The sequence below is a fragment of the Mus caroli genome, chromosome 16, assembly GCF_900094665.2.
Source record: "Mus caroli chromosome 16, CAROLI_EIJ_v1.1, whole genome shotgun sequence".
NCBI lineage: Eukaryota > Metazoa > Chordata > Mammalia > Rodentia > Muridae > Mus > Mus caroli.
In genome coordinates this window covers 91,293,397-91,320,628 of record NC_034585.1, presented here as the reverse complement: position 1 = coordinate 91,320,628, position 27,232 = coordinate 91,293,397, and the positions used below count along the sequence as shown (strand labels likewise).

At 44.3% G+C, this 27,232-nt stretch overlaps 1 protein-coding gene across 2 annotated transcripts in view; it reads left to right on the top strand.

The window, feature by feature from the left end:
• Dscam (DS cell adhesion molecule) overlaps positions 1-27,232 on the top strand; it is a 577,624-nt gene that overhangs the window by 444,038 nt on the left and 106,354 nt on the right. Inside the window, exons 12-16 of one of the 2 annotated variants that reach the window (XM_021184771.2) lie at positions 1,995-2,191; positions 4,029-4,125; positions 4,713-4,841; positions 10,731-10,898; positions 21,802-21,872. In XM_021184771.2, the coding sequence (XP_021040430.1) occupies positions 1,995-2,191; positions 4,029-4,125; positions 4,713-4,841; positions 10,731-10,898; positions 21,802-21,872 (662 nt within the window). The remainder of the gene's footprint in view (positions 1-1,994; positions 2,192-4,028; positions 4,126-4,712; positions 4,842-10,730; positions 10,899-21,801; positions 21,873-27,232) is intronic. The other variant, XM_029470764.1, reaches the window with a different exon arrangement.

Genomic DNA, 27,232 nt, shown 5'->3' with positions numbered 1-27,232 from the left:
AGAGAGAGAGAGAGTAGCACACAAAATAAATATATAAAAGCTAAATTAATTTTAAAAGTGGAATGTAAGTCAATGATTCACTAGACCTTGGGATAGACAGAGAGAAGTTACTGGAGTTAGGCAGAAGGATTCTTTCTAGAATAATGTAAATTCTAGTTAAAAATCAATCTGGTAGAGGATATTTGACTCCACAAAGTTCTTTTCAGGTTGCATATTATATATGTATTTATATGTTATATGCAATATTTGTATATCTACATGTGTAATTAGTATTGTATATGTACAATATGTGTGAGCATTGGATAAATTAAACATACTTGTTGAGTAGACCCAACCTCCCCACAAATCCATGTCCCACAGAAACCTCAGGCTATGGATCTGTGTAGGAAAGTTCATTGGAGATGTAAGGGACGTCACCTAAGAGCAGGCTGTAGCTCAGCAGACCCGCCCTCACTAATGATATCTGAGAAGCCCCAAAGCTAAACAATGAAAGTTCAAAACCTCATGAATCTTGGAAGAACACAAATTTAAAGTTTGACCTTTAGCAGGGCAGGGTGGGGGGGGGGGAGGACTCTTTCTCCCTGGGAATGAAACATGCAGATAAATCATGGATTTGCTTTTGGTAGATTTCAAAGATCCTGGTCCCTTTGAAAACATTGCATCCTTTCCCCATGTTTTAAAACATGCCTATGTGTGTGTGTGTGTGTGTGTGTATGTATTCATTCATTCTCTAGACATTTCAGAATCCGCATCTGATCTTTCTGTATCTTGAGTCATTGAGAGGCTGACTCTCATTCATACAGGTTGCTTTGTGCTTGTAATTGTGAGAGTGCATGACCCCTTTATCTGACAGAATGACAGCAGAGCAGAAGGACGGTCACACCCTTCCAAGGTGTACCCTTTCTCGTTTGCTTTTTGCTGAGTTCACCAAGCCTGCTAGCAAAGGAAGGTCATCTCACGTTAACTGTCCAGCCTGAGGTTCCTGCAAATCTAGTCAGGCTGGAAGAGTGACAGGCTCTCAGAGGAGGAGGTGTCTTTGCCTGTCGCACAAGCCAGGCCTGTTTGTACACTTTGCCCTTTGGAGGTCTTATTTGACTTTGTTTCTCATTTGGTCTAAGGCTCTCAAGCACCTGGGTAAGGATGTCTGGGTAAGGATTATCTGCCTCTCAGATAATCCCCAGCACTATGACAAGACCCCCCAGATACCTGAAACATCAATACGTGTATCCCTTATAGCTTTCCAGGATCCAGTTTGGTTTTGACCCATGTTTCCCTCTAATTTTCTTGTAACTTAGGAGTGAATTTAGAAAGATAACGTTTTGAAATAGGCTGTCAGAATGCCAGATTGTTTGCATAGTTGAGAGTGGAGTCATGTCACCCACTGCTAAGGTCAGAAACCTACAGATTAGGTTTTAGTAAAAGAACAGAAATGCAAAGTTTCATGAATAAAGGTTGCCTCCCTTTTTTCAGTAATTTGGGGGTGAGCCTCTGTTGCAAGTCATGGAAGGAGGTAGGTTTGAGGTCTTTGGGGGAAAGATTTGATAGAGATTTGCAAAGTTGGTCAGAGGTGTGAGCCATGAAGAGTGTGAGAAGTAATTAATTGCCAGGACTGATGTAAATTATGTCAATCTGTCCCCCAGTCCCTGCCCCCACTGTGTGTCCAGGTACCTGGCCTCTCCTCCCCAACCCCACCTCCATTTGCCTGTGTGCGCTGGTGACATAGGCCACACCCACGGCTCACATCTGCCCCCAACAGGCTTGGAATGAAACTGCGGCCCCTTGAATATGAACCTGCAAGGCATTTTCTGCCCTGGGCTCTGGTGGGCCAGCTTTGTTTCTCCACCAGTGTCCTTTCTGTTGTCCCTCCTGGTTCCTCCTCAACAGTTTCTTGAACAAATTTTATTTCCAAGAAGTGTCTCTTTTAGCTGAATGTGATGGTGGGAGAATCATGAGTGCACTTTTACTGAGCAAGGCCTATCTTCTTCGGTTTTTAGTTCCTGCCATGATAACCTCTTACCCCAACACCACCCTGGCCACTCAGGGTCAAAGGAAGGAAATGAGCTGCACAGCCCATGGGGAGAAGCCCATCATTGTCCGCTGGGAGAAAGAGGACAGGATCATTAACCCTGAAATGGCCCGTTACCTGGTATCCACCAAGGAGGTGGGAGAGGAAGTGATATCTACACTGCAGGTAAAAAATGCCAGCTGTGGTAGAATGGGGCAGGGTGTCCTGCGACAGTTAGTCAGCCCTCTCACATGGCTGAGCACATGGTGGTAATGATTTGTGAATATCCTGCTGGGATTTCCTGGTGACACTCCATCCCTCTGCCCATCTACACAAGACAAGGTCACTGAATAACCTTCAGAAGTAGTTCTTTACAGTCACAGTCCACAAACAAATAATTAAGCACTGAGAAAGAAGTCTCCCATGATAGTTGTCCTCAGAGGGGGTGACAGTATGTTTAACATTCTACAATATATATTAAGACCTTTGAGACAAAATGAATACCACAATAAAATTTTTTTTCAGAACTTGGGAGATAGCTCAGCAGTTAAGAGTCAAACTGATTCTTCAGAAGACCTAGATTCAGTTCCTAGCACCCGTATTAGGTGGCTCACAACCATCTATAACTCCAGACCTAGGGGACCCAATACCTTCTTGTTGTCTCCATGGGCTCGTGCACACATGTACACATGTCCCCACACATATACATGTAACTGCAAATAATATAAGGTTTTTAAAAAATATTTTGCTTATTTGGAGAAATCCAACATAGAGAATATACTGTCATTAATCTAGACTCACAGGCGCCTGGAGGAAGCATGTCTGTTCTTTCTCCAGCAATGTAGGTGATTGTCTAAGCAATGCTTTTACAGAGGGCTGGTACAGACATGGCAGAAGCTTGAAGCTATGTGCTTAGAACAGACAGTGGCTTTGTCTCTGGCATGCAGTTCCTAAGCTTTATGGTATAGAATACTAGTGCGGTCCCAAGGATGCTGGCTGGACAGCCATGCCTCAGTTCCCATAGACAGCAGATATGAAGATGTCTTCTGGAAGATATAAAAGATAATCATTTCTATGGACACCATAGAGGTCACACATAATATATTCCCCATACTCTTGAACCCAGCCTGTGATTTGCTCAAAATAGCAAACACAGTGTGCAGAACGGCTGTTTAGAAAATTCTGACAAGAAATGGTGGGAATAAAAAACATAGCGCTGCATCTGTGGGAACAGAGAGGTAGGTTCAGAGGGCTGACACAATCATAGATGTCCATTATGCGTGGTTCTTTAAAATCATACCACTCAGAAAAAGAGGGAAGTATATGGAGTATATGGGCCCACTCACAGAAGCTCATGTGAGTCACACATTCAGTCCACACATGGAAGCAGTTTTCCTTCAGAGTGTATAGACACGTGTGTGCATTTGTATGCCAGTGTGTATCAGCATGTGTTGGCCTGTGGGTGAGTATGCCTCTGTCAGTGTGTTTGTGTGTGAGTGCATATGTGAGGCCGAGTCTGTGTCTGTGAGCTTGTGTGTACATGTGGGAATGGATATGTGCGTGTGCTATGGTTTGTGTCTAAGTACACATCTGAGTGATTCTGTGAATGTGTGTGTATCTCTGTATGTCTCTCTGTATACCCATGGGTGTGAATGGGAAACAATATGTAACAGTGTTTCCATGTAGGGTATGTGTGTATGAGTGTTCCTGTGCCCATGAATATGTTGTTTGTGCGTCTGTATGTATTTATGTGTTTTAATGTGTGTGAGTATGGATATGTCTGTGTATCTGTGTGTCCATATATGTGAGTGCGTATCTGTGTGTGTCCATGTAGAAATGGGAATCTTTATATGTGTCTCTGTTTATGTTGTGTATGTGTCCATGTTTGTAAGTAATGACTGAGTGCTGAAGTTGGGAGGAAGGAGGGAAAGGGTAAAAGCCTATTTTCCTACCAGAAGCCATGATGGCTGATCTCCAGCTCAAGTTAGTAACTAAAGTGAGCACTTTTCTGCTTTGGTTGCAGATTTTGCCAACAGTGAGAGAAGATTCCGGTTTCTTCTCCTGCCATGCTATCAATTCGTACGGGGAGGACCGTGGAATAATTCAACTCACAGTACAAGGTAAGGCAGGCATGACAGAAGGAAGTGTGTGGCCATTTCGAGACAAGGTGTGCTGACATCAGGCAGCATTGCAGACCCAGTCAGCTGGGAACAGTTTGATCTCTCAGGAAATCTTGGCTCTGCAGGAAATTGGCATAAATCTGGACTTTATCAGAGGCTGTGATCATGTCAGGGTGAAGCCCTGAAACATGGGGAGCAAAGCCCTGGCGGGGACCAGGGCAGGTGAGAGGCCAGACCTCAGGCTGAATGTAGACGAGCTTGGCCAGTGCTTTCCACTCCTTGGGAACTTGTACGCTAGAAAACTGAAATGGAAGTCCAGCATCTGGGGATGAATGTTCTGTGAGTCAGAGTAGTGGCACTTATGTCCTCCAGGTCTATCCTGGTGCCACACGGGCTAGAAACAGAATCTCTTGGAGAAGTGAGGCAATGCCTTCTATCTAATCAGGAAAAAAACAATACCAACCCACCGGGCAGCACCTGCAGATGCCTAATGCTACAGAAGTATGCAAGCTGTAGCCAGGTCTTCCACTAGAGTTTATGCCCAGGCTTGATTTGAACTAACCCCAGTCTTTCTGTTGATGGCACAGAACCCCCAGATCCTCCCGAGATTGAGATCAAAGATGTCAAAGCTCGCACAATCACGCTCAGGTGGACCATGGGGTTCGATGGCAACAGCCCTATCACAGGCTATGACATTGAATGCAAAAATAAATCAGGTAAGCCTTTCACTCCCCCTCGCTTTACCTCCTCCTCACTCACCCCCCTGTCTCCTTTGTTTCTTTATCATATGTCCACAGCTCCTCCTCTACACAACTCTCGAGTTTCAGAGCATTATTCCCATCTGGTCCATCCCTGGCATGAATGTGTCCAGGTTTCTTTCTGTGTCCAGGTTTACCCTTTCTTAGTAACCTGACTAGACCTCAGTCTTGGTCCTTACTGGTCTTTGTAGGAATCCCTACCACCTCAGACATGCCTGTGGGTACCAAAAGAAATAGGCTTCTGTTACAGTCTTTCCCAGTCAACAGCCTCCTTACCATCTACTTCTTCAGGCAGGACCTAAAGTCCTAGCCTGGGTCTCCCATCCGGAGCCCCGGACTCCTGCAATGCCAGTGTCTGCCAGATATGGCATATAGTAATAGTATGCAGAATGATGAAGGCTAATCCTCCTGCATGTGACAGTGACTCTATAACAGGCCCCTGGAAATGCACTAGGGCTAGGTCACAGAGCTTTCAGTCAGTCTACAGCACACATGTAAATTTGACCCAGATATCTACACTATGACAGGCATCTTCTCTTGTCCTTTTCCAGGGCCACTACAGCCTTCTTTGGATCTTACAGTCTCCCTGGACTGACAGGGGAACACCACTGTGGCCTCTAGTCAGAATCTTACTGTCTTATAGAAGATATGAAGTAGGGAACCATCTGCATGGGAAGGGCTAATAGGATTCTCAGAGGCACAGCAGTGGGTTTGGTTTGGTTTTGTTGTTTTTTGTTTTTTTGTTTTTGTTTTTTTCCGAAGCCCATGCATTGCTTCAGATTACCCTGTCGGGACTGATTTGGTCTCTTTTGAGCTGAGCTGTACCAACAAATCAAACTCAAGACAGCTAGGAAAAAGCAGTTGCATTTCCAGAGGGCGAGATATCTCACTAGTAGTGCACCATGATAGAATCAGGATTAACCAGAATGAGGAATTAGGAAAAGCAGACTTTGAAGACTGCTCATAGCAGTCATAGCAGGTGTCAAATGTGGACCAGTGGTTAAGGATCAGGTCTAAGATAGCCGGTTTGAGGCACACATAAACACAAGGAGGTGGCCCAGCTTGCTGCTCTTACAGTTGCAGATTGGAGTGTCACATGCACGAAACAGTGAAACAAGACAGAAACTTACCTAGAAACAGGTGGTAGTGATGAGAGCCCACAGAGATGCAGGCAGGCATGGAGTCATTCAACAGGAGCCAGGTAGCAGGGGAACCCCTGCCTTCCCATGGGCTGATCAGCAGCTGCCTGTGTTCCTGAGTGTGGAACATACTGCAAATTCCCACTGAGGAACAGACCAGGTTTCTGCTACCTTCAGGGAGGGTCCCCCTGACAACTATTGGTACCCACTCAAACCAACAGCAGGGAGCATTAGGATCCAGCTCATGCTGGCCCTCTGTTGGTCTGAGCTTCACCTTGCTATTCCTCTACCTGACTCCCTTATGCTGACCTTATCTGTTAAAGAGAAAACCATAGCAGAAAACAGGTTTGCCTCTGGCAGGAAGACTTAACTCCCCTGGACCATGGGGCCCCTCCTCCTCCTCAGTGCTCCCTTATCATGACTGTCCCTGTAACATATCATCAGGTGTGCATCTCTGTGTGTATTAACTGCCATATTCATTCATGTGTGTCACTCCACTACCCTGGAAGCTGGTTGGGCCCCCTCTGCCTACTAGGTCTATTTCCACACTGCCCATTGTTCTGATACCTGATGGGCAATGGATGTTAAGTTGTCTTTAAGACAAATGTGCACTTAAAATACTTCACTCATTGTCTGATACATGGCCCACTGCTGACCAGAGCTACCTTTTGTATTGCTTAAACATGCATGGAAATGGCTACAAAATGTAGGTTCCCAAAGGCTCATCTTGATGGGAACATCACCATCTAAGAAACCTCACTGCACATCCCTCCTCGAGTGTCTTAGAAGTTTCTCAGAGTCTGGCTCTCTGCTTTTCTTCTTTCTTCAGGGTCCCCAGCACTTGGTACATTGTCTAGTGTGCATAGAATATATTTTGTGTGCTTTCTAGTGTCCATAGAATATGGAAGAAACATTCCTTGTTTCACATATTTTAGCCTTAGAGTAGAAAGCCCTGGTGGAGGGAGAACGGGAGAAGCTGTTCTTTTCTTGTAGGTAGAGGCTGCACTCAATTCTGTAATCCATGTGTCTGTCAGCATCTTCATGAGTTATGTCCTTCCTCAGTAACTTCTGAGTGTGTGAATCTCATTGCTATAATATAAGCTAAATTCGTAGAAAACCCACCCCTTCCAAGAAGTCTTCCCTAACCACCCATCTCTCTTCTCTATCTATAATCCTGCAATTCTCGCTGGGCTCCTAACTAGTTAATATCTTCTCTTTACTGAGCATCTGTCCCCTTGGAATCTCCTTGTGACATGCCTCTGGCCAGTTCTTCACAGTGTCCCTCTGTGCTCCAGGATTCCTGGTACACATGCTCAGCTCATAATGTTCACAGAACCATGGCTCCATCATTTGGAGCAGTGATATTGTCTTGCAATGGAACTTTCATCTATGGTCCATAAATTTTCTTTAAAAATCTACATCCCACCAGTGTAGGAAAAGCCTTTCACATTCTTAACAAAGAGCCTTCTTGCCAGTGTGTCAGTCAAGGCTGGATCAATCCAGTCCAGGAAACATGAACTCAGCAGATCTGTGGTTCACCCACACAGGGCTTCCTCAACCTATCCATCACCTCTTAGCCAAATGACCCTCCTTCCATGACTTGAAGATAGATGAGTGTCCTTGGTTTTTTGTTTACCAAAATAATAATGATATTATAGAGTCCATATCCATGTCTGCCTCTGTGACCACCCAGTCTGGAAACACCCAGAACAAAACCGTAGTATCAGCTAGTAGGAAGTAAACATAGGAGGGTAGGTATCTCCCACTCTGTCTTCTTTCTTGCCAGGAGCTCCCTGGTGCTCTGATTCCTCCTTTCTTTTGGTTCTTGGAGAAACTACATCTCTACGTGGACACTCTGGTCTTTGTAACAGTTCCCCAGCATCTGCTCAGGTAGCCCTTCCCCCACTCAGTGGACTGTGCTGTGGTTATTACATCTGAAACCTTCTCTTCTCCTTGGGTGCTGAAGTTCTTTTTAGACCTAGGTCTGTTCCCCTGGCCCCTTTCCTCTCCCACCTCCCAGATTATGGGGAACTTCAGCACCTTGGTCAGCGCCTTGCACCCTGCCTTGGTTGGCATCACTTCTGTGTTAGTCCTTAGATAATAGGGTTTGCCTAGATAGTCCAAGCCTCCTCCTTCTGCAGCTTCAACAGGGCTATCATCCCAGGGAGATATTTTCCAGTGTCCCTGTGCCAGTGCCTTCACCCTAGTCTTCCTTTCATCTGTCTCCTTATGTTAAAGCCTTTTACAATTCTTCCATCTCTAGGAGTATCAAACACCCATGTTCATTTTTACCTTTGGCCGTTAGCCATATCTCTTTAAGCCACCGCTGCTGTTTTACTATTGCACCTGGAGTTTCACACTGAAAATCAAATCCTTGGTTTGTCAGAGTGTCCTGAGAGTTTAATCAAATGAGACAGTTGCTTTGAATTCTATTGGGATGGCCCAGATGGTAAAGTATTATACTACAAGGGTCCATAAGCACAGTAACCCTGAGACTGAGATCAATAAGCTTGAAAACACAGAAGCCATCAGACCTTGGGGTTCCAATGTCCACACAGACTCAGGAATCACTGGAACAAAAGCCTGTATTTATGTGGTGCCCAGCCCAGTGCCCTGAAGGGAAAATGGGATCACAAGTTAAAATGCAAATATAACTAGGAAAATTGCAGCAGAATCCAGATTGATATCCTTGGAGTACACAGACTGCAAAGTGTGGCTGCAAACCTAAGTCTGGGGCTAGAAACCTGAGTGGGGAATACTTGGAGACAGCTGCAGGAGCAAGCAATAGAATTTCTGTGGAAACATCTTACCCTTATCCTGGTTCAGTGTCTGGATAGATGCTGTTTTCTATAGGTAAAAAGTGAATTCTGAAAAAGCTGTGGTCTTTTGAATCATATTGGAAGGTTGTTTGGCAAATAGACACTTACAGGAATTAGGCTGGGTCAAAGAAACCTATAGCTAGTAACTGCTGAGTCCTGAGCATTATGTACAATCATTCCCTCCTTGCCCTCATGTAGATGGGGAGGCTAGAAGGAGGAAGAGGAAGAGGAGGAGGAGGAGGAGGAGGAGGAGGAGGAGACGGCATTCATTTGCCTGCCCAGGCTCTCAGTCTCTTCCACAGCCCATATACATGCCTGCAGTGGAAATGGTTGTTTCTGTTGGCCCTTACTCTTCCAGAAACTTTCATCTTATCTTAATAGAGCCTTCAGCCAGCCCAGTGTATGCTTCCTCCCACACTTCTTTGTGTCTTGCAATGCTGGCGATTCCTCCCTTCATCAAAGCATCTTCATGAGGCCTGGCTTTCCCTCTGACAGGTTCCTCATCGGACATCATTTCACTGTAATAAAATTTCCCGTCATTCATCCTCTATCAAATCTCATAATTCAGTGTTTAGCCACATTCTCTCCCTGTCAGAGTACCCTACCTCAGTCTTCCCAACTCAAAAGATGCCTGTACTTTGCACTTTGCTAGTGATGATCTTTACACGTCCATAATGATGATCCATTGACGCTATGTGTGATTTCCCAAGAAGCAAGAGACTTACAAGCAGTCTGAAGCCATGTGTTTCTGTTTCAAGTATTGATTTACCTCAGGGAAAGGTAGCCCCCTTTTGCTTATCACTAGTGTGACAAAGGTGTTGGCATTGCCAGGATGCTGGTGTCTGTGGACATTCCCTTTGTACACTCACTTATATATCACGTGTTTACCATGCTCTTCCTCCTGCCAGGCACTGAGTGAGCACTGGTAATGCACACTCGATGGCAAGTGTGACTTCTGCCACTCAAGTGTGTTGGACATCACAAGAGAGGACTTGGGAGTGGGAGATGGGTATACATCCTCTCCACTCATGGTCTCAGGGTATCTTTTCTCCTACAACCCACACTTGCTAATGACTACCCAACCTTAGTCAACTGTCCAACCCTTCTGAAACTTGGATGACCTCATCATCTTCAACCAAAGCCCTAAAAATCCTTCTGCTCAAACTGCCACATATTCCATATCTCTTCACAATAGGCAGGCACTGGCATTCAAAGTCCCCAAGGTTGAAATAAGAATTCCTGCCACAAAAGAATCAGAATAAGATGAGTTTTAAGAATTAAGGTTGATCAAGGTGTTCGCTTTGTCGGATTAGCACCAAGGTTGAACAGGCATATGCAGAATGATCTTAGTTTTATCACACTTGATTTGGGAAGAAAAGGTCAGGTATGGCTAAGAGTTTTGCTGTGATTTTGTATCTTTTATATCTAGGGGCTGGCAGGGAAGCAATGTCTAAAGTATATGGAGCTTGTCACCATACACTGTAGAATAAGCTCATGTGTGTGTGTGTGTGTGTGTGTGTGTGTGTGTGTGTGTGTGTGTCTGAGGCTTCTGCAGAACTGGCATCCACCTCTGTGTCTCCCATTCTGCTCTCTCCCCCAGACATCCATTCTATGTTTGTTCAAGGTTCCTCCTGTACTGAGCTCACCTCAGTCCTTTACCCATTGGCATGGGAAATAAGTTTGTGACCCCATGTCCCCTCTGATGACCAGTTCAGACAAGAAGCTGGAAACATTGTATTGAGATTTCGCTTTGGGGGTATTTTTTTCTTTCTTCTTTTCTTTGTTTTTAGTTTTATTATTTTTATTTTATTCCTATTGTGAACTTTCAAAGGCAGAGGAAAAAAACTCACATCTCTATCTCTTCTTTTTTGAAAAACAAAACCCAAAAGACTCCTGGGATTCTGCTCAAAGAACCAAAGATGTTTCCCCTCAGCTGAACTCGGCCACCATCATTGATATCCACCCTTCCTCCACCTACAGCATCCGCATGTACGCCAAGAACCGGATTGGCAAGAGTGAGCCCAGCAACGAGATCACCATCACGGCGGATGAGGCAGGTAGGTGGCACCGGTTAGAGCCTGCCACCCAGAAGTTCACTCTTGTAACTCAGACACTTAGAATTAGACCTTTCCCCACTCCTGGTGAAATTCTTTGATGTGGGCTTCCCATGGCCTAAGGAAATGCTCATGGCATCTTGGGCAAGTTTTGAGGTCATTGCTTGATACTCAGATGGCCAAGGTTCTTGATACAGAAATATGAATGGAAAACATTAGGCTAACAATGCTGGGGGACTCAAAGGGTCATGGCATTGTACAATCCCTTGGTTCTAATGTACTGGACCCAAGTTGATGGGGAGACACTAAGTATCTTCCCAAAACCCATGAGATTAAGTGTGGGAGAAAGAAGAATACTGAAATCAGAAACTCCAAGAGTGTGTCTGTGGGCAAGTGGAGAGGTTCTGGTTATTTAATGATGGATAGCGTCGCTGATTGTCCTTCGCCACGATGAATTATTCCTTATTAAATGTTGAAAACTTTGAAGATACACATAAGCATTTTGACACAGACAAAGCTACTCCTACTAACTACCCTTTCACCTAGAACTAACACAGGGCCATGTTGACAGAATCTTCTAGATCATTTCTGTGATCTGTTTCACCACTCATGCATATATTCATGTATGTTCACCAGTGTACACACATATCCACATGTGTGTACAAAGAGACTACATGTCTACTTCATGACTGGATGCAATCAACTGGGTGGTGGAGGACTGAAAACCTAGGTGGTAGCCTTTGGATGCTGACGTGAGCCTGTCCTGTGGAAGAGCAAAAGAAGACAATATTTTGTAGCTTCTGTTACGGGGAAGTAAGGAGCCAATGTCTGGCTTGTTTCTTGGGGGGAGTGGGGGAAGATTGACAAACACTCAAACCTTCCTCGGTTGGTTTTCCATCACCAATCAGAAATGTTCATAGGTTTGACCCAAGGTCAGAACATCATCTATCATCTTCCAGTGACTGTTACTCACCTAGAAGTTGGTGTCAACTTCCAGCCAGGTCACTATTGGCTTCCCTCTACCCTGTATATGCATAGTCATTGTGCTTGTATCTCTGAAATACTTTTCTGTGATTCATAGTAGCATTTCTTACCATATATTTAATGTGTCCCACACAGTTGGGCCTGCCAGTCCTACCACCATGAGCACCCTAACATCTTTCATCAGCCACTTTTTAAAGATTACTTTCCCATGTTAGATTCTAAGAGGTGTGATTTCTGAACCAGCCCAGCCACATTGTCGTAAGCCTTTGTTATGTGGTCAGTTTTACTCTTGAGGAAATAAGTTTAAATGTGTGGGCAGTATGGTGTCCATTTCTCCTATCCACATACTAACTAGGTCTGACCCTGCTTAACTTCCAAGATCAAACCAGATTGTGTGTGTTCACGGTAGTGCAGCCATAAGCCAGAGCCTGTTTCTCAGTACAGGAAGATAGATATCCAATCTTGAACATCGTTTTTAAGGGTGTGTGACAGGGTGCTGTACTTTTAATTCCTGAATTATCTCTGTGTATGATATGATTAGAGCATTTTCCTCCTCATGCACACATACTTAACCACTGGAAAACCAAATTCTGAGTTCTGGACATACTTTGATTTGGTCAGAAAAAAAATAGAAAATGGGTGTGGACATATATTTCAGTAAAAAACAAAAAACAAAAAAACAAAACCGAATAACAGAATCTTATTAAAATGTTTACCTTATCCCTAACTTTCTGGAATTACAGTACACTGGCTATTCAGAGGATATGTTTTCCATATCATTCAACAGAAAATGTAGCCGTTGACTACATGCTCAGCTTCTTCCTGCCTCTCACCTCCCTGTCACTCAGTCTTCCCAGCACCATCTCTTGAAGCTACTCCTGCTGATGGTCATTAAGAGCACTGATGCTGTTGTGTGCTGTGTCCTTTCCTCCTCACTTCTGCAGCAGCCTTCGGTTGCCATGGCAGCATCCCTGCCTGCAGCCAGGAGGCCAGGTGAACAGCACTGGGTGCTGGTCTGGAGGGCAGCTGCTCGGTCTCTGTGCAGACAGAAATGGAGTCTGTCTCCTTTAGCTGACTGACTAGGCTCTTGGCTGTTACCTGGGTGCTGGCTTGGGCAGCCCTGATTGGGATCTGGTTTGACGTTCAGATAAAGCAAGAAAGAGAATAGACTAGTAGAAAGGCTTTATCTTGGGGCAGGATTTGCATGACTAAAATCAGAAAATCATTTTCCATGTGTGACTCATGGATGGAATACCACCAGCGTCACAAACCTGCAGTCTCTCCTTAGAACTGACTGTGATGTCTGCAGATGCCACAGCCACACAGCCATCTCCTAAAGTAATTGATGGCCAAAGGCATGTCTTTGTGGACCTTTCTGATGCTTTCCTGAAAATAAAGAGTTTGTCAAGCAATGAACATTGGCTGGATGCTCCTGGAAGCTATAGTCTTGTAGCACCCTACTGCTAGGCACCTAAAGCACCCATTATATCTGCTGAGAACACGTTTGTGAGGTGCTTAGCCCTGGGTACCCACCCCTCTCAACTACTTTGAAGCTACAGGCAGCAACCCCCAGACACACTCTGACCTCTGACCTCTGGCCCTTTGCTGTGTGTACTTCCTCCCCACTCTGCTAAACCTTCCAAACTTTGCCTCTTCTTCTCTGTGCTTTTCCTAGAAGAGCCAGGTCAGAGACATTACTACCCTGTGAAGTTACTTATCTCATCCCTGGGTGGACTTCACGTTCAAGTCTTGCTATTTCAGGTCAAGGAACTTGATGACAATAGCAGATAAGGTTTACTGTCACTTCTCCATGAACCCCAGTGTCCTGAGCTATGCCATGACTCCAGAACACCAGAAAGTATTTGCTATTTATGTCCCAGCTATGTGTGTTCCTAGTATGAAAGGAGAGTTCTTACTGTAGAGTGTGTGTGTATGTGTTTGTGCTTGTCTGTGCCTGTGTATGTGTATGTGTGTGTATGTGTGTGCCTGTGTGTATGTATGTGTCTGTGTATATGTGTGTGCATATGTGTGTGTGTATCTCTGTGTGTATGCCTGTGTGTGTCTATGTGTCTGTGTCTTATGTGTACATGGGTGTGTATGTCTATGTGTGTGTGCATCTCTGTGTGTTTGTGTCTGTGTGTCTGTGTATATGTACTGAATATACATTTTAATATGATATAACAGTATGGTTTGTGTGTGTAGTAAGAAAATACATGTAGTGTTAAATCCACACTGAAGATTATGAAGGGTGTTAGGTTCTGAATGCTGATATTTCCCCAAATTCACCAATTCCCCATCTCCTTTTAGTAAGAGGTAGGGTCATAAGGAGCTGAATAGGCCATGAGGATTGTGTCATTATGAATAGAAGGAATCCTTTATACCAGGCCCGAGAGAGTTCACTGGCCCCTTCCACCTCGTAAGGACACAGGGGAAAGGCACATCTACACTTTTGTCAAAATACAATCTTCTGGTGTGCCTTCATATTGACATCTGAGATTCTAGAAACCAATTTCTATACAGATTGAAGCCCTGGTTCTTGGGAGATACTTAGCTGTGTGTTTTCTTATTAGGGTAGCTTGAAAAGATGGAAATGAGAGATTCAGACAGAAAAGATAAAAGCGGCTAAGGGCAAAGCAAGCAGGCTAAAAGAACAAGAGGCAAGATGGAGTGCGACCCTTCGACCCCAGCTCTGACCTCTACCAAAGGAGTCATCTTCCCTGCTCCCTCCCATGTCTTGGGTCATAATCTACAGAGAGCTCCAGTGGGATCTTTTGAGTACTTGTGCCTCGAGTGAGGTGTCACTATTTCAAATCTGGACACTTATCACCATCTATTCTAGCAACTGCTGTTGGTCCTCTGCACCTGACAGCTCTTAACTGGAGTCCAGTGCAAGGATCCCCTCTGATGGACCTGCTGATTATAACAGTCCTTCCATTCCTTGGTTGGAGCACAGTCAAACTTAACCAAGGAGGTCAAATTCTACCCATTAACCTAGTGAAAAGAATAATATGAGCTAAGCATATTGTGTTTGTATAAGAAATTACCAAATAATCTCTTTTTAAAAATTAAGAAGAGGAAAATGTAACAGAGATTGCATAGAGGCAAATTATCAGCCTTTGTGAAAAAGTTTGAAGACCTTGAACTTACACATTTGCACCCCCGGGAAATTGATTTAAGATCCCCGCAGCATACATCACAAAGCTGCCTGAAGAAAGAATTGCTACCATTAGCACAGCGCTCCTTCCTAATGTTGGAAATATTATTGCTCTGAGCCTCAACTCCAGGGTATTTTTATGTGAAAGCGTCCACGTGAATAATCACACCACTTAAATGCACTTGACCTCGGAAAGCAAATATGTAGCAAAGATCGCACCATTTAGCACACTCTTCTTGACTCCCCCGTATGCCCCCAAAATAAGTTAGAGTAAGTAGAAACACTATCAGAGTTGACAAGATCAACTCTTAATGGACCAGAAGTGCCGCTGACTTCCCAGGGCTCTGTGATAAGGATCAGACATGTCACACTGTGACTGACCCTTGCCAGAGAGCCACTTCCCATCAGCAGCTGGACCCTGAGGTTGTATGACCCTGAGTGTCGGTGACTGAGTGTGTAGGGTGGCTGATCCCTTTATCATCTTCATTATGAATCCGGATGGCAATGTGGAAGTTCAATTATGCTGAGGCCCCTTGAATGTCACAGTGTTTTCACAGAAGAGCACGAGATAGACGGTTTGGGTTTCAGAGAGGTCACCACAGAGCACTGGCTTCCCAGCAGATCTGCTCTGAGGATGGGCCAGCCATGCCTTGTAGGTGACAGTGCCTTTAGCCACATCCTTTTTTGTTTTGTTTTGTTAATTACCATCCGGTTTACTTTTCCCTGGGGGAGAACCTTAGAAACTAATCCTAGAGAAATCACCAGCACTCTTGCTGTTCCTTATGCATGGGAGCATCATCTTGATGCTAATTTTGGATGCTCTGGAAACATTCTAGAATATTCTAGAGAGGTCTTCCCCCTTCTCCCTCACAACTTTCCACTCTCTGCCTAATTATAACCTCTAAACATCCTGTCTCACCCTATTAGGATTCTCCCCCTTCCCCAATACTCTCTATAAAGTAGCCTGATCAGTACCAGAATTTTCTGGTCTCTGCTTTTGGTTTACTCCCATCCCTCTCTCACATGCACAACAACAGTAGCCTGTGGTTATTCTTCCTCCATCTTACGCCCTAGAACAGTGTTTGGCACATGATATTACTGAGTAAATAGTCTAGATGAATGAGTTCTTAATCCATCAGTAGCTTTACATGAATTCAGTCTCTGAAAAATATGATTTTCATGTTTTCATTGAGCAGAGTCTTGACAACTTTTCCCACAAAAACAACTTGTTTTCACATACCCAGCGCCTACAGACAGAAATCTGCATGTGAGATCATACAGAGTCTTTTATTTGATCCTAACCTACTGTATAAAGTCTTTCATATATACATATACATATACATATACATATACATATACATATACATATACATATACATATACATATACATATACATATACATATACATTTCAGTTTGAACTGCTAGTCAGTTTCCCCTCTGTCACATATACAGGCATGACTGTGTATCATTATAAAATCAAGGGAACACAAATGAGGAAAAACACATGACATTTGTCTTTCTTGGACTGGCTTAATACACCTACAAAGGTTTTCTCTGTTGCTGTTTTCCTGCAAACAAAATAACTTTGTTTCTCTCTATGGCTAGAAAATATCCAACTGTCTCTAGGAAGCTAGGACATGGATACATTCACTTTCTTCACTCCTGAGGTGATGGGCTCTGAGACTAGATACACCACCTAGCTACCAAGGACAGTGCTAAATGGTCACCAGTCCTCTTCTCCACATTGACCTGACTTGTAGTAGGTACTCATCAACTCCCAACCAGGAAGGCAGAGACAGACGTTTGTGAGGGAGACTCATCAGGAAGCTTATCCCCAGCTCAATCAACAAACTCTGGTTGTAGCTTGGCTATTTCTGTGGGAGAAAGAATGTTTTGAGATCCTGATACCTCGCTGCTCTTTAAGAGGCAATGGGCTGTCAAGAGAGGGAAGCTCATTGGACAGGGTATGGCCAGATCAGGAGGAACCCGTGCAAGCCAGCCAGTGGGCAGAGAATGGCTGGGAGAAGAAAGAAATGCCACAGTCAAGTGGATCTCTCCTTGATGTGTTTAGCCAAACAGGATGAGTGAACATCGTCTTGCTATGGACCTGGCAAAAATGTGGGGAAACTTCTGTGTATTCTAATATGAGAAACACAAACAAACAAACAAAAAACCTTCTCAGGGATGGAGAAATGACTCAGCTGTTAAGAGTGCTTGCAGCTCTTGGGAAGGACCCACGTTCAGTTCCTAAAACCTATGTTGTGTGGATCACAACTGCCTGTAACTCCAACTCCAAAGGATCTAACATTCTCTTCTGGACACCTGCACTCATGTGTATTTACCTATACATATGAGCATGTATACACAATGGCACACACACACATAAAGTACATAGACATATAAAAATAAAACTAAATATTTAAAAATTTTAAAACACTCCATGTTATGTTATAACTTTGGTTTTGGGGTGTGTAAACCAATTCTTAATTATCAAATACCAGCATGATTTTTAAATTTGGTGCAATAAGTAGGGCAACTTGTGAGTTTCTGGGTCCATTTCAGTTTTAGGAATTCCCTCTGCCTTGACCTCATTTTACAGAAGTTGTCCATGGTGATATAAGAGCCTTTGGAAGCTCAGTAAGGTTTATATTAAACGAATCCTTTGTATGACTAAAGTGGCTTTCTCATAATGTTTCAGAAACAACAGTTAGTTCTCTTTGTAACCTTCAAACAGAAGAGAGGAAGTGGAGACCCTATTAGAGTTGACAAGGTCAGCTCAAAGATGTTTTTTCAAGAATGATTTTGATGAAGTCTAGAGAGATTATGGCTCAATCTCTTTTACAATGGTCCAAAGCTTAGCTCGCACCATTGATGCCAGGTTACTCAAGATGACCTGTAACTTCAGCCCCAGGGGGTTTGATGCCACTGGCCTCTGTAGGTACTGAATTTATGTGCACATACCCATAACAATGCACATGCACATATATGCAATTAAAAACAGTTTAAAAAATCTTTTTTAAAAAAGAACAATTTTAATGGGGAAACCACGTGCTTTTCTGTTGCTGATGTGAAAAGAAATCTATTCCATGGGTTGTTTGTTTGTTTGTTTGTTTGTTTGATTTTTAAAATCAGGTCTGACAACAAGTTTCCTCATGAAATATTTGATTTACAAAAATCAGAGACAAGGCTCTGACAGTAAAGTTCCAGTGACTGGATGCTGGGAAGTAACTTTGATGCTAGGAGAGTCTTTTTTACAAATAGATTAGTAAACCCACAGGCCCCAGTGCCCCAGATATACCGCTGAGCCTGGACCTGTTGAGGAGAAGGAAGGGGCTCTGGTCTCACAATTGCAAAGAGCTCTATCCCTTCCAGAAAAGGAGTCCCTCTGGACTCAGCTCCTGAGAGACCATAGGAGACCAAAAGCACAGAAGACTTGGATGCTAGGGTCTTGGATGCGTGGATGTGTGCCTACGTAGAAATAACAGCTATGGAGGCTCCCAGGCAAGGGCAGATTTGACAGAGGGAAGTTAAAGCTGAAGGGCAAAGACTCCATCTAAGCTGTCCAGAGCCTGTGAACTTTATTCTGTTGAGGCCCTGGACATGGGGAAGATGCACATGAACAGAAGAATATGAAGTAAATGGTAGAAGGACTCTCTCCAGGGAGTGACCAGGACATGTGGGAGCTTCCGAATACTTGGAGCCATGCCTCAGTTTAAAGAGTCCAAGTCAAGGCCAGAATTAATGTTTGGTAACATAGCAGAAAGTGGGATAGGATTTGAGGCCAGGCTATAGCAGGGTGCCAGGCTAAGGGGTCCCGGATACTGACAGAGACAGCAGAGGACAAACTGGTGGCAGAGCTCACGGAATGCCTGAACCCTCCTGGGAACGAAACATGAGTTAGTTAGCAGGCGCCTTGGGCTGAAGTTCCTCCTCCTCTGTGCAGTCCTCAAGCATGGAAAAATCCCCACTGGCCCTTAGATTCTTAGCAGTAGAACACAGGGCGCACTGTTTTCTGGGGTTGACACCTGGCACTGCTGCAATTGTCCTTTGTCCCTCTTACAAATCCTGTCCTATGGGACTCAGCTGTCCTTCTGTCCCCATTTCCTGGTAGCTCTCCACCTCCTGTCTTCTCACTGACTAGCAGCTTGGACATCCATCTTTCTCATATCTCTCTTGTGTTATTTTATTAAACGGGGCTGCACAAGGCCATTTCCATGCAGTATGTTTTTAGTTTACCTACCCCACCCTCCTCTTAGCCTGACCCTCCCATTCATCCCCTCTGCTCTCCTAGACAGCTACATTTTTTTCATGCTATCTATACAGATCCAGTTTCATTTTTCTATTTAAACTCTCTGACTGGCACAGGAGAAAAATGTGCGATTATTGTCCTGAGATAGAATGTATTTGCTTAATGTGGTCAGCCTTCCTTGCTTTGTTCTCTGAGAGGGCGAGTAGAATACTACCATGTATCTAAGCCACAGTATCTCCATCCATCCCTCTAGTGATGGATGCCTAGGTTGGTTCCATAACATAATTATCATGAATAGTGTTGTAGGTAACATGAATGGGAGGGGGGCTGGAGAGATGGCTCAGAGGTTAAGAATACTGACTGCTCTTCCAGAGGACCTGAGTTCAATTCCCAAGCAACACACGGTGGCTTACAACCATCTGTAATGGGAATCTGATGCCCTCTTTTGGTGTATCTGAAGACAGATATAATGAACTTATACACATCAAACAAACAAACAAACAAATAAACAAAAACAAAAACAACAGAAAAACCATGGATGAACAAATGTCCCTGTGGCATGGTGACTTGGTGTCTGTTGGGTAAACACCTGGAAGCAGGTAGCCAGCCTGTGTGGTAGGGGTCTGCTTTTAGTTCAATGAGGATTCTTGAAACTGACTTCTGTAGTCTCTAGACTAGTTGACTTTCTGAGCAGCAGGTATAGTACTTCCTCTGTCCCCTGCCTATCCATATCCAGCCAGTGACACTTTACCCCTCACTCACTGTCTCCTAAAATAAAATAATATAAAATAAATAATAAAATTAATAAAATTTATAATTTTTTAATAAAATTAATAAAATAAAATAAAAAGAAGATAGTCTCCTAAAGAGTTATTTTCCTCAGCCTGTCCCCAGCCCAGGGGCGGAGGTCCCTGACTCTGAGCAGCAGAGCACACTCATTTCCATGGGCTACAGCCACTAAGCTTTTGCTGTGAGCCTGCAGCCTTCAGCCCTTTCTTTACTGCTTTGATTTTAATACTCAGTCTTCCTGTCATACAGAGTCAACCCTCAGAATCCCCGAGGTCTGTATCTGCAGGTTCAAACTTCAGGTTAGAAAGAAAGTTTTAAAGATTGCATCTGAAATGTATACATATACACTTTTCTTCTGGCATTATTCCATAAACAACACAGAATCACAACTCTTGGCAGGGCCCTTATGTTGTGTTAGGTGTCCTGAATCCCCTACAAATGGTTTAAAGTACACATAAGCATGAGCATATGTTTTCTGCTGTTTTATAGATGACCCAACTGTTGTTGGTCTTTTTCTGTCTGTTTTGAGTAAAGAGACAATGATGTTTATACCTGCTTCCTTACAAGAGAAAAAAAAAAAACAATCTACCTCTCTTATGTACAGCTGTCCTGCTCCAGGGCCACTTCTGTCCTCAACCAGATGGTATTTCTTGAAGTTTACTCGTGTACTTTCTGGCTTACGTCCTCCCTCCTAAAAAATTATAATTACAGTATCATACTTATTTTTTGTTTATTGTTTTCATTGCATCCCTATGATATAAGTTTATCCTATGACATAGAAAGGAAACTGAGTCACAGAGATGTTATATAACTTATATAAACCAGCAGGGCCAATGGAGCCTAGCAGGAAAGCCACAAGCTCCACACTTGCAAGGACACCACGACACTAACAAGGCCACCACTACACTAATCCCTTTGAGCAGAAGGAAACCATCTTCCTCTGCACCAAGGTCTGCCTGGACCCAGCCTTTGAGCACTTTACCCTCCCTTCACCTATGACCACTTTGTGATCAGCTCTTGCCTCCCTTGTGGCTTTTTCTTATCGGCACCCTGCTGTCTCCACACTGGCAGAAATGGCTCTTTTGTCTCATCAATCTCTGCTAGCTCTGATTTAGAGAATAAAAACTGGGTTGGAAACCACTTTCCATATACTAACACATCTCAGGTATGAACTGCCCAACTCTAACTGGTGTAACTCTCACTACTACACAGCCACATCGGATAGAAATGGATTGTCACAAATGACAAGCTCGGCGTCATCTCCATATGTGCCCTGAGCTCCTGCCTCATGAGAACCTTTAACTGTAAAGCATGTGGACCTAGAGTCATCATAGACATCTCCACAGAGGAGTCCTGCCCCAAGCACCTTGAGGAATCCCAACTCCACATCGCTTAAGTCTTCTAGAAGCAGAGAAGGATCCTCCCCTACAGCACAGAGTTGTTTAATGTGGTGTGTGTGTGTGTGTTTCCTTGTTTACCCCTTACTTCATCTAACTTGGGGCTATTAATCATATAGCCAAAGGCATACTGAGGAGGGGTACAAGGACAGGACCCTGGGGTTCATTGCCCATGAGTGAATAAACAGAAAGCAAATACTGTACACTGAATCTAATGCTTTTGCCTGCTGCTCCTGAGGACAAGCTTCCCTATGCCAGACATAGGGGCCAGTAGCTTGTGTCCTACTTTGTACCTGTATCTAACCTGCCTATGTGATTTTGGTCCCTACAGCTCCTGATGGTCCACCTCAGGAAGTTCACTTGGAACCCACCTCATCTCAGAGTATCAGGGTTACCTGGAAGGTAAACTGAGCCAACCAACGCATGTGTCTTTGATACTTTTCTTAGTATGTAAGCATCGTTACTCTTGTCATGATGCCAGGATACTAACATTTTATTTAAAAAAAAAAAACTTTCTTTTTCAAATTAGATTTGAAAGGCATCTATATGTATATATGTGTGTAGACACATCTAATATGCCCATGGTTGCTAGATGACCAGAATTCATCCTGAGACCTATGTCCTTGGATAGTTTTGCCATTGGGAAATTATCATGGAATATACTTATATGAACTAAGCTGGCTGTGATGTCTCTAACTACTCAAAGTCTTAGAAGAGTCATTACACATACACTTGGCCCATCATTGAAATACTGTTGCATGACATAAGCATGTTTGATATCCATAATTTAAATTCCTATGTGGTTAATTGTCTATCACAAAAGAATGAAGTTGCTCTGTTTTACTTATTTTGCCCTTAGAATTTGATCAAGGTCCCTAGGTTCAGTGTCATGCAGATAGTGAGTCTGATGCACCCTGACTGAGTGCTATGGCTTCATCACAGCAGAAAACGTCTAAGTGCTTCTTAGAAGTAAAGACAGTGCTGTGTAGTTCTATGGTACACAATAGCAGGATAAAGAGAAACCTCACTGTGTATTAGCTAGCTGCTACCCTCGAGAAAGCACCTGGGTTTCCTGACCATGGACATGAGCCTTGGAAGCAGCTGCCTCCCAGGCAGTCTCTGACTGTGTCATAGATACAGTCTGGTTGCTGTTTAGCTTGGTGTGGGATTCCCTGACCCAGAGCAGAGCTTGCCTTAAAGGTAAACTTTATCAATGAAGGAGGTGATAGTGTCACAGACCAGTGCTTCGAGTTGCCACTGTCCCACAGATATGCAAGTTCTGGCGCTTTCATGTGGGCAAGATACACTGGAAATTAGCCATTTGCTTGGAGATGTACTTGGCAATGGGCCAAATGCAGCTTTATCTAGGGAACTGTTATTGGATCTGTACTTCTATGAAGACGTACCTACTGCTTCTGGTCTGTATTTCTTTCAAAGCATAGTTTTCTCTTCCTTCCCATTTTCCCCTCTCCTTGCCTCCCTTCTCTTCCTTTCCCCTTTCTTCTCTTTCCTTTCTCTTCTTTCTCCTATTGACCGTCTCATGAAATGATGACCACATGTCTCAGAAGTAGGTTTCCACTGAGAGAGTACATACCACCTCAGGTATTAACATGGGTTAATGCGGGGAGGCCCTGTGTGTCAGCTTTTTCAGCCCTGGCCAATGAGCTGGATTTGCAGCGGGCAGCAGGACAGATTATGTATCGTGGGAGTGTGACTGAGCCATCCTCAGTCTCTGTGACCAGCCCGCTCCTGTGAGCACCACACACTGTACAATGAAAGTCTCTCAGCATGTCCTAACCCTGTACACATCCCAGCCGTGCTACAGACAGAAGCTGGCTCAGTCTGCCATGAATAGAGGCTCTGAAGTTTCAGCCAATTGTTCCATCATCTACTTGCATTTGGCTATTGGAAAGAGACAGATATTACTGTGGGCCTTAAGAGGGGATTTTTGGGGGGTGGCGGTGGGGGTCCTGTATGAAGGATGTGTCTATCTACAGAGCATGTACCTCTTACAGTTAAAATTGGAAACTTCTGGAGCCTTGAATTGTGCCCCAATGTAAAAAGCTGTTCTCAAAGCCAGTGCATTACAGCTAAATTTCTTTCTACAGCCAAAGGGGTAAAGGTGCTGTGGACTGAAGAGCTTTCCTAAGACCACTAGTTAGGTGCTGTGCGGGTGTACAGCCCTGCCCACAAGCATCCATTGCCTGGCTCTTGGGCAAACAGGCAGGCACACTGGTGATCAGCCCCGCTGAGTGAGGTATAGCCGCTGGAGACTCAGGCAGACTAGCTTAATGCTCCGCCTGATGATATAAAAGACTTTAAAGGGCATTACTGTTTCAGGCAAGCTGTGGACTCATCTAAAGGACATGCAGAGACAGTGTGTGCTATCAATCATGCCTCTCTGTGATAGAGCTCAGAGCATGCATTTTTGTTTATGGAGCCTATAGAAAAAGAAGGGAGAGGTGAGGAAAGATGGGAGACAGGGACAGCATAAACCAAAAAGGAAGCCCCTGTGTTACAGACAAGGCATGTTTATGAGTAGAAAAGTGGGAACCTAAGGTGAGGACTCGCTTACCACCATGGGACAGCTAGTCAAGACAGACAGATGTGTCCACTGTGAAGAGAGGAGAGAAGGGCTCTTGGGTCTGAGAGGGGGAAACAGCCATTTTAGAGTTGACATCCTAAAAAATAAGAACACCCTAAAGGGTTTTCAGTGATGATAAAGCTAGGCAGTAAGATTTTTAAAGTATTGTCTCATAAGTAGCCCGTCTGCTGGGTCTCTATTATTAAAGCGAACTTTACCCTTTTTGCTTTAATTATTTCTTTTACCAAAGAAAGGGGTCATATTTTAAATTTCTCAGGTCTAGTCAAGGCTGCCCATGACCTGAGAATATGACCAATCATGTTGACACTTGAGGCCTCCAATATCAGGCCCAACCACCCTACTTAGGCTAGGATCCTCGCTCCACAGCCATCCCCACCCTCAGAGATCCCACGTGCCTTCCATCTCTGCTCTCCTTCACAGGTTACCAAGCCACCCCTCTGCCCAGTGCTGGAGTCACACATCTCCCATTGTACATGATTCTTAGAGAAGATGGGGAGGGGGTGGTCCCCAACATGGACTTGTTCGTGACATTTCCAACACACTTGCTGCACAGCGCATCTCGTGTGTATCTATCTCCTCTGTGGGTCTATGGGCTCTTTAGAGCCTTGTCTGTCACATCATATGGTGGATGAGTGAATAATTAAACCAAAGAGTAAGAGAGTGAATGAGTGAGTGAGTGAGTGAGTGAGTGAGTGAGTGAGTGAGTGAGTGAGTGAGTGGCTGGTGAATGTGTGAGACCAAGGAGGTAGGAAGGGAGGGAGGGAGGGAAGGACAGATGGAGAGAGGGATGGAGGGAGTAAGTGAATGAACTACATAGGGAGGGGATGAAGGAGGAAAGGGGGTAGTGATCATGTGAGTGAGCAGACAGGCAATGGATGAATGGGAGACTCTAACACCTGCAAGGTGGTGAAAGCACCTCTAGTGGTTGTCAACCTGAGGGTCATGACCCCCAGGGTGTAGAATGACCCTTTCACAGGGGTCACATATCAGATATCTTCCATACCAGCTATCACATCACAATCCCTAAGAGTAATAAAATTAGTTATATAGTAGCAACAAAAATAATCTTAGGGTCGGAGGTCACCTCAATCATATTAAAGGGTTGCAGCATTAGGAAGGTTGAGAACCACTGGTCTAAGCCATGTATTCATAGCACAGGGGCCTTTGAGAAGCATCATGGGTTTCAGAGGCAGCCACGGAGAAGGCCCACACTGTTCAGATGCAAAGAGCAGACAGGAGCATATGAATGTCTGACTCATGCTTGGGTGGAGGTGCAGAGCATAGAGCATGGTAGACACCAAGCTGAACACGTAGCACGCTTCCCACCGTAACTCACTGAAAGGTGAAAGGTCACGATCTGTAGTGCATTCCTGGGCACAGATGGCTGCAGGTCACAGCTGTGAACCCACAGGGGAACATCCAAGAGCCAGTCCTGAAGTGCAGTGTAAGGCAGGATGGGTGTGCAGAATGGGTGGGGCTGCTGCATGTTCTAAGTCAAAGCACAAAGCAATGGCTTGACACAGATCAGAGCAAAGTGTGTCCAACGAAAGGAAAAACAAATAGCAATTAAGTTTCTATTTCCTCGCTCTGCTCTGGCTGCCAGAGAGGAGGGGTTTGCCTGTAGACTACAGGTTTGTTTCTGATTCAATATCAGAAAGAACATTAAAAATCTGAATAATGGCATTTATTTGGTAGAATACTTCAAAATCATACATTTCCCCCCCCCCAAAATTCTGCCTTAATCTATTTCTTGAAGTGTCTTTCTTTCTGTCTTTCTGTGTATGTCTCTGAGACCAAGAGTCTCACCTCACTTTGTAGCCTAGGCAAACCTGACCTCATTATAAAGCCCAGGCTGATGTGAACTTTGCTATCCTCCTGCCTCAGTCCCCTGAGTGCTGAGATTAGCTGTGTGTGTGTGTGTGTGTGTGTGTGTGTGTGTGTGTGTGTGTGTGTGTGTGTGTGTGTGTGTGTGTGTGTGTGTGTGTATGATTGCTATAGCAACTCATAAAGAAAACATTCTAAAGTAGAATGTTTGAAATAATTACTCTAGATATCTCAGAAGATTGCAATTGAAAGCAGAAAGTATTTCAATTGTAAAATTTTGCTTCAAATGGGAAATCTTTATAGATTGCCTCCAAAATACCCACTTTTCATTCATTCATGCAGTTCTAGCATGCTGAGGGCAGTTGTAAGCCGATGGCTCACAGAGAAACCTTGAGGGTAATTCTACTATTTTCCTCTCCTCAGATCAGACACCACAGCAAGGATGCTATTTAATAAGCAGAATTTCTGCTTAGACTTCTAAATGATTTCCATGAAATACTGAAGTGGGGTGTCCAGAGGTCCCAGTGAATTTCTGTTATCAAAAGAAGATTTTCCACCAAACCCCATCCCTACTCTCCCCAGTACCCTGTGCTGTGAGGTGCATTATATCTCAGGGATGAACCTTCACACATCGGAGCCAGTTCTGCCTGACACTTAGAAGCAAACTGCAGCATTGCAGGTGACATCATAGTAAATGTTTAATAAACATCAGGCTGTACGTGCCTCCACCATCAACGCCCTTCTGACTAGGAAACTGTGGCACACTGGAAAATTGGCTTAGGCCATCCTGCCCTTGCTTCAGTGGGCACCAGGACAGCTGTGGTTAGGAGCCCTCTCCTGGCCCCATGATGACCACCCCAATACTGTCATGTTGGGCACTGAATACAGCCATTGTGAATGAAGAATAATCCTCACACTAGAAAGACTTGCCCAGAATCTGAAAGTTGATGGACAAGTGTCAGGCTAGGGACCCTCATGCAGGTAGCTCATGCCTACAAGCCATGACTAATACGAATTCCCTTTATTCTGCCTTCCAACCTCCTGGTGTAAATGTCACAAGACACAGTGAAGCTAGAGAAAAAACGTGTGTTCAGAGTTTACCAAGTAGCATTTTATTTCCAAATTATAAACCTTGGCCCACGTTCCTCTCTCCTACAAAAATTGAAATTAAAAATTTGCCTCGAAGAAACCGGCCTGAGTAGGGCCACAGGCCTCATCCGGCTGGATCAGCGCCGGGGTAGCGGGAGCTCAGGGTTGCCTGACACCCGCCAGCTACCCACGACCCCCGCCGCAGGATTTTGGGACTGCTGGTGAGTGGAACACAGCTTCTGCT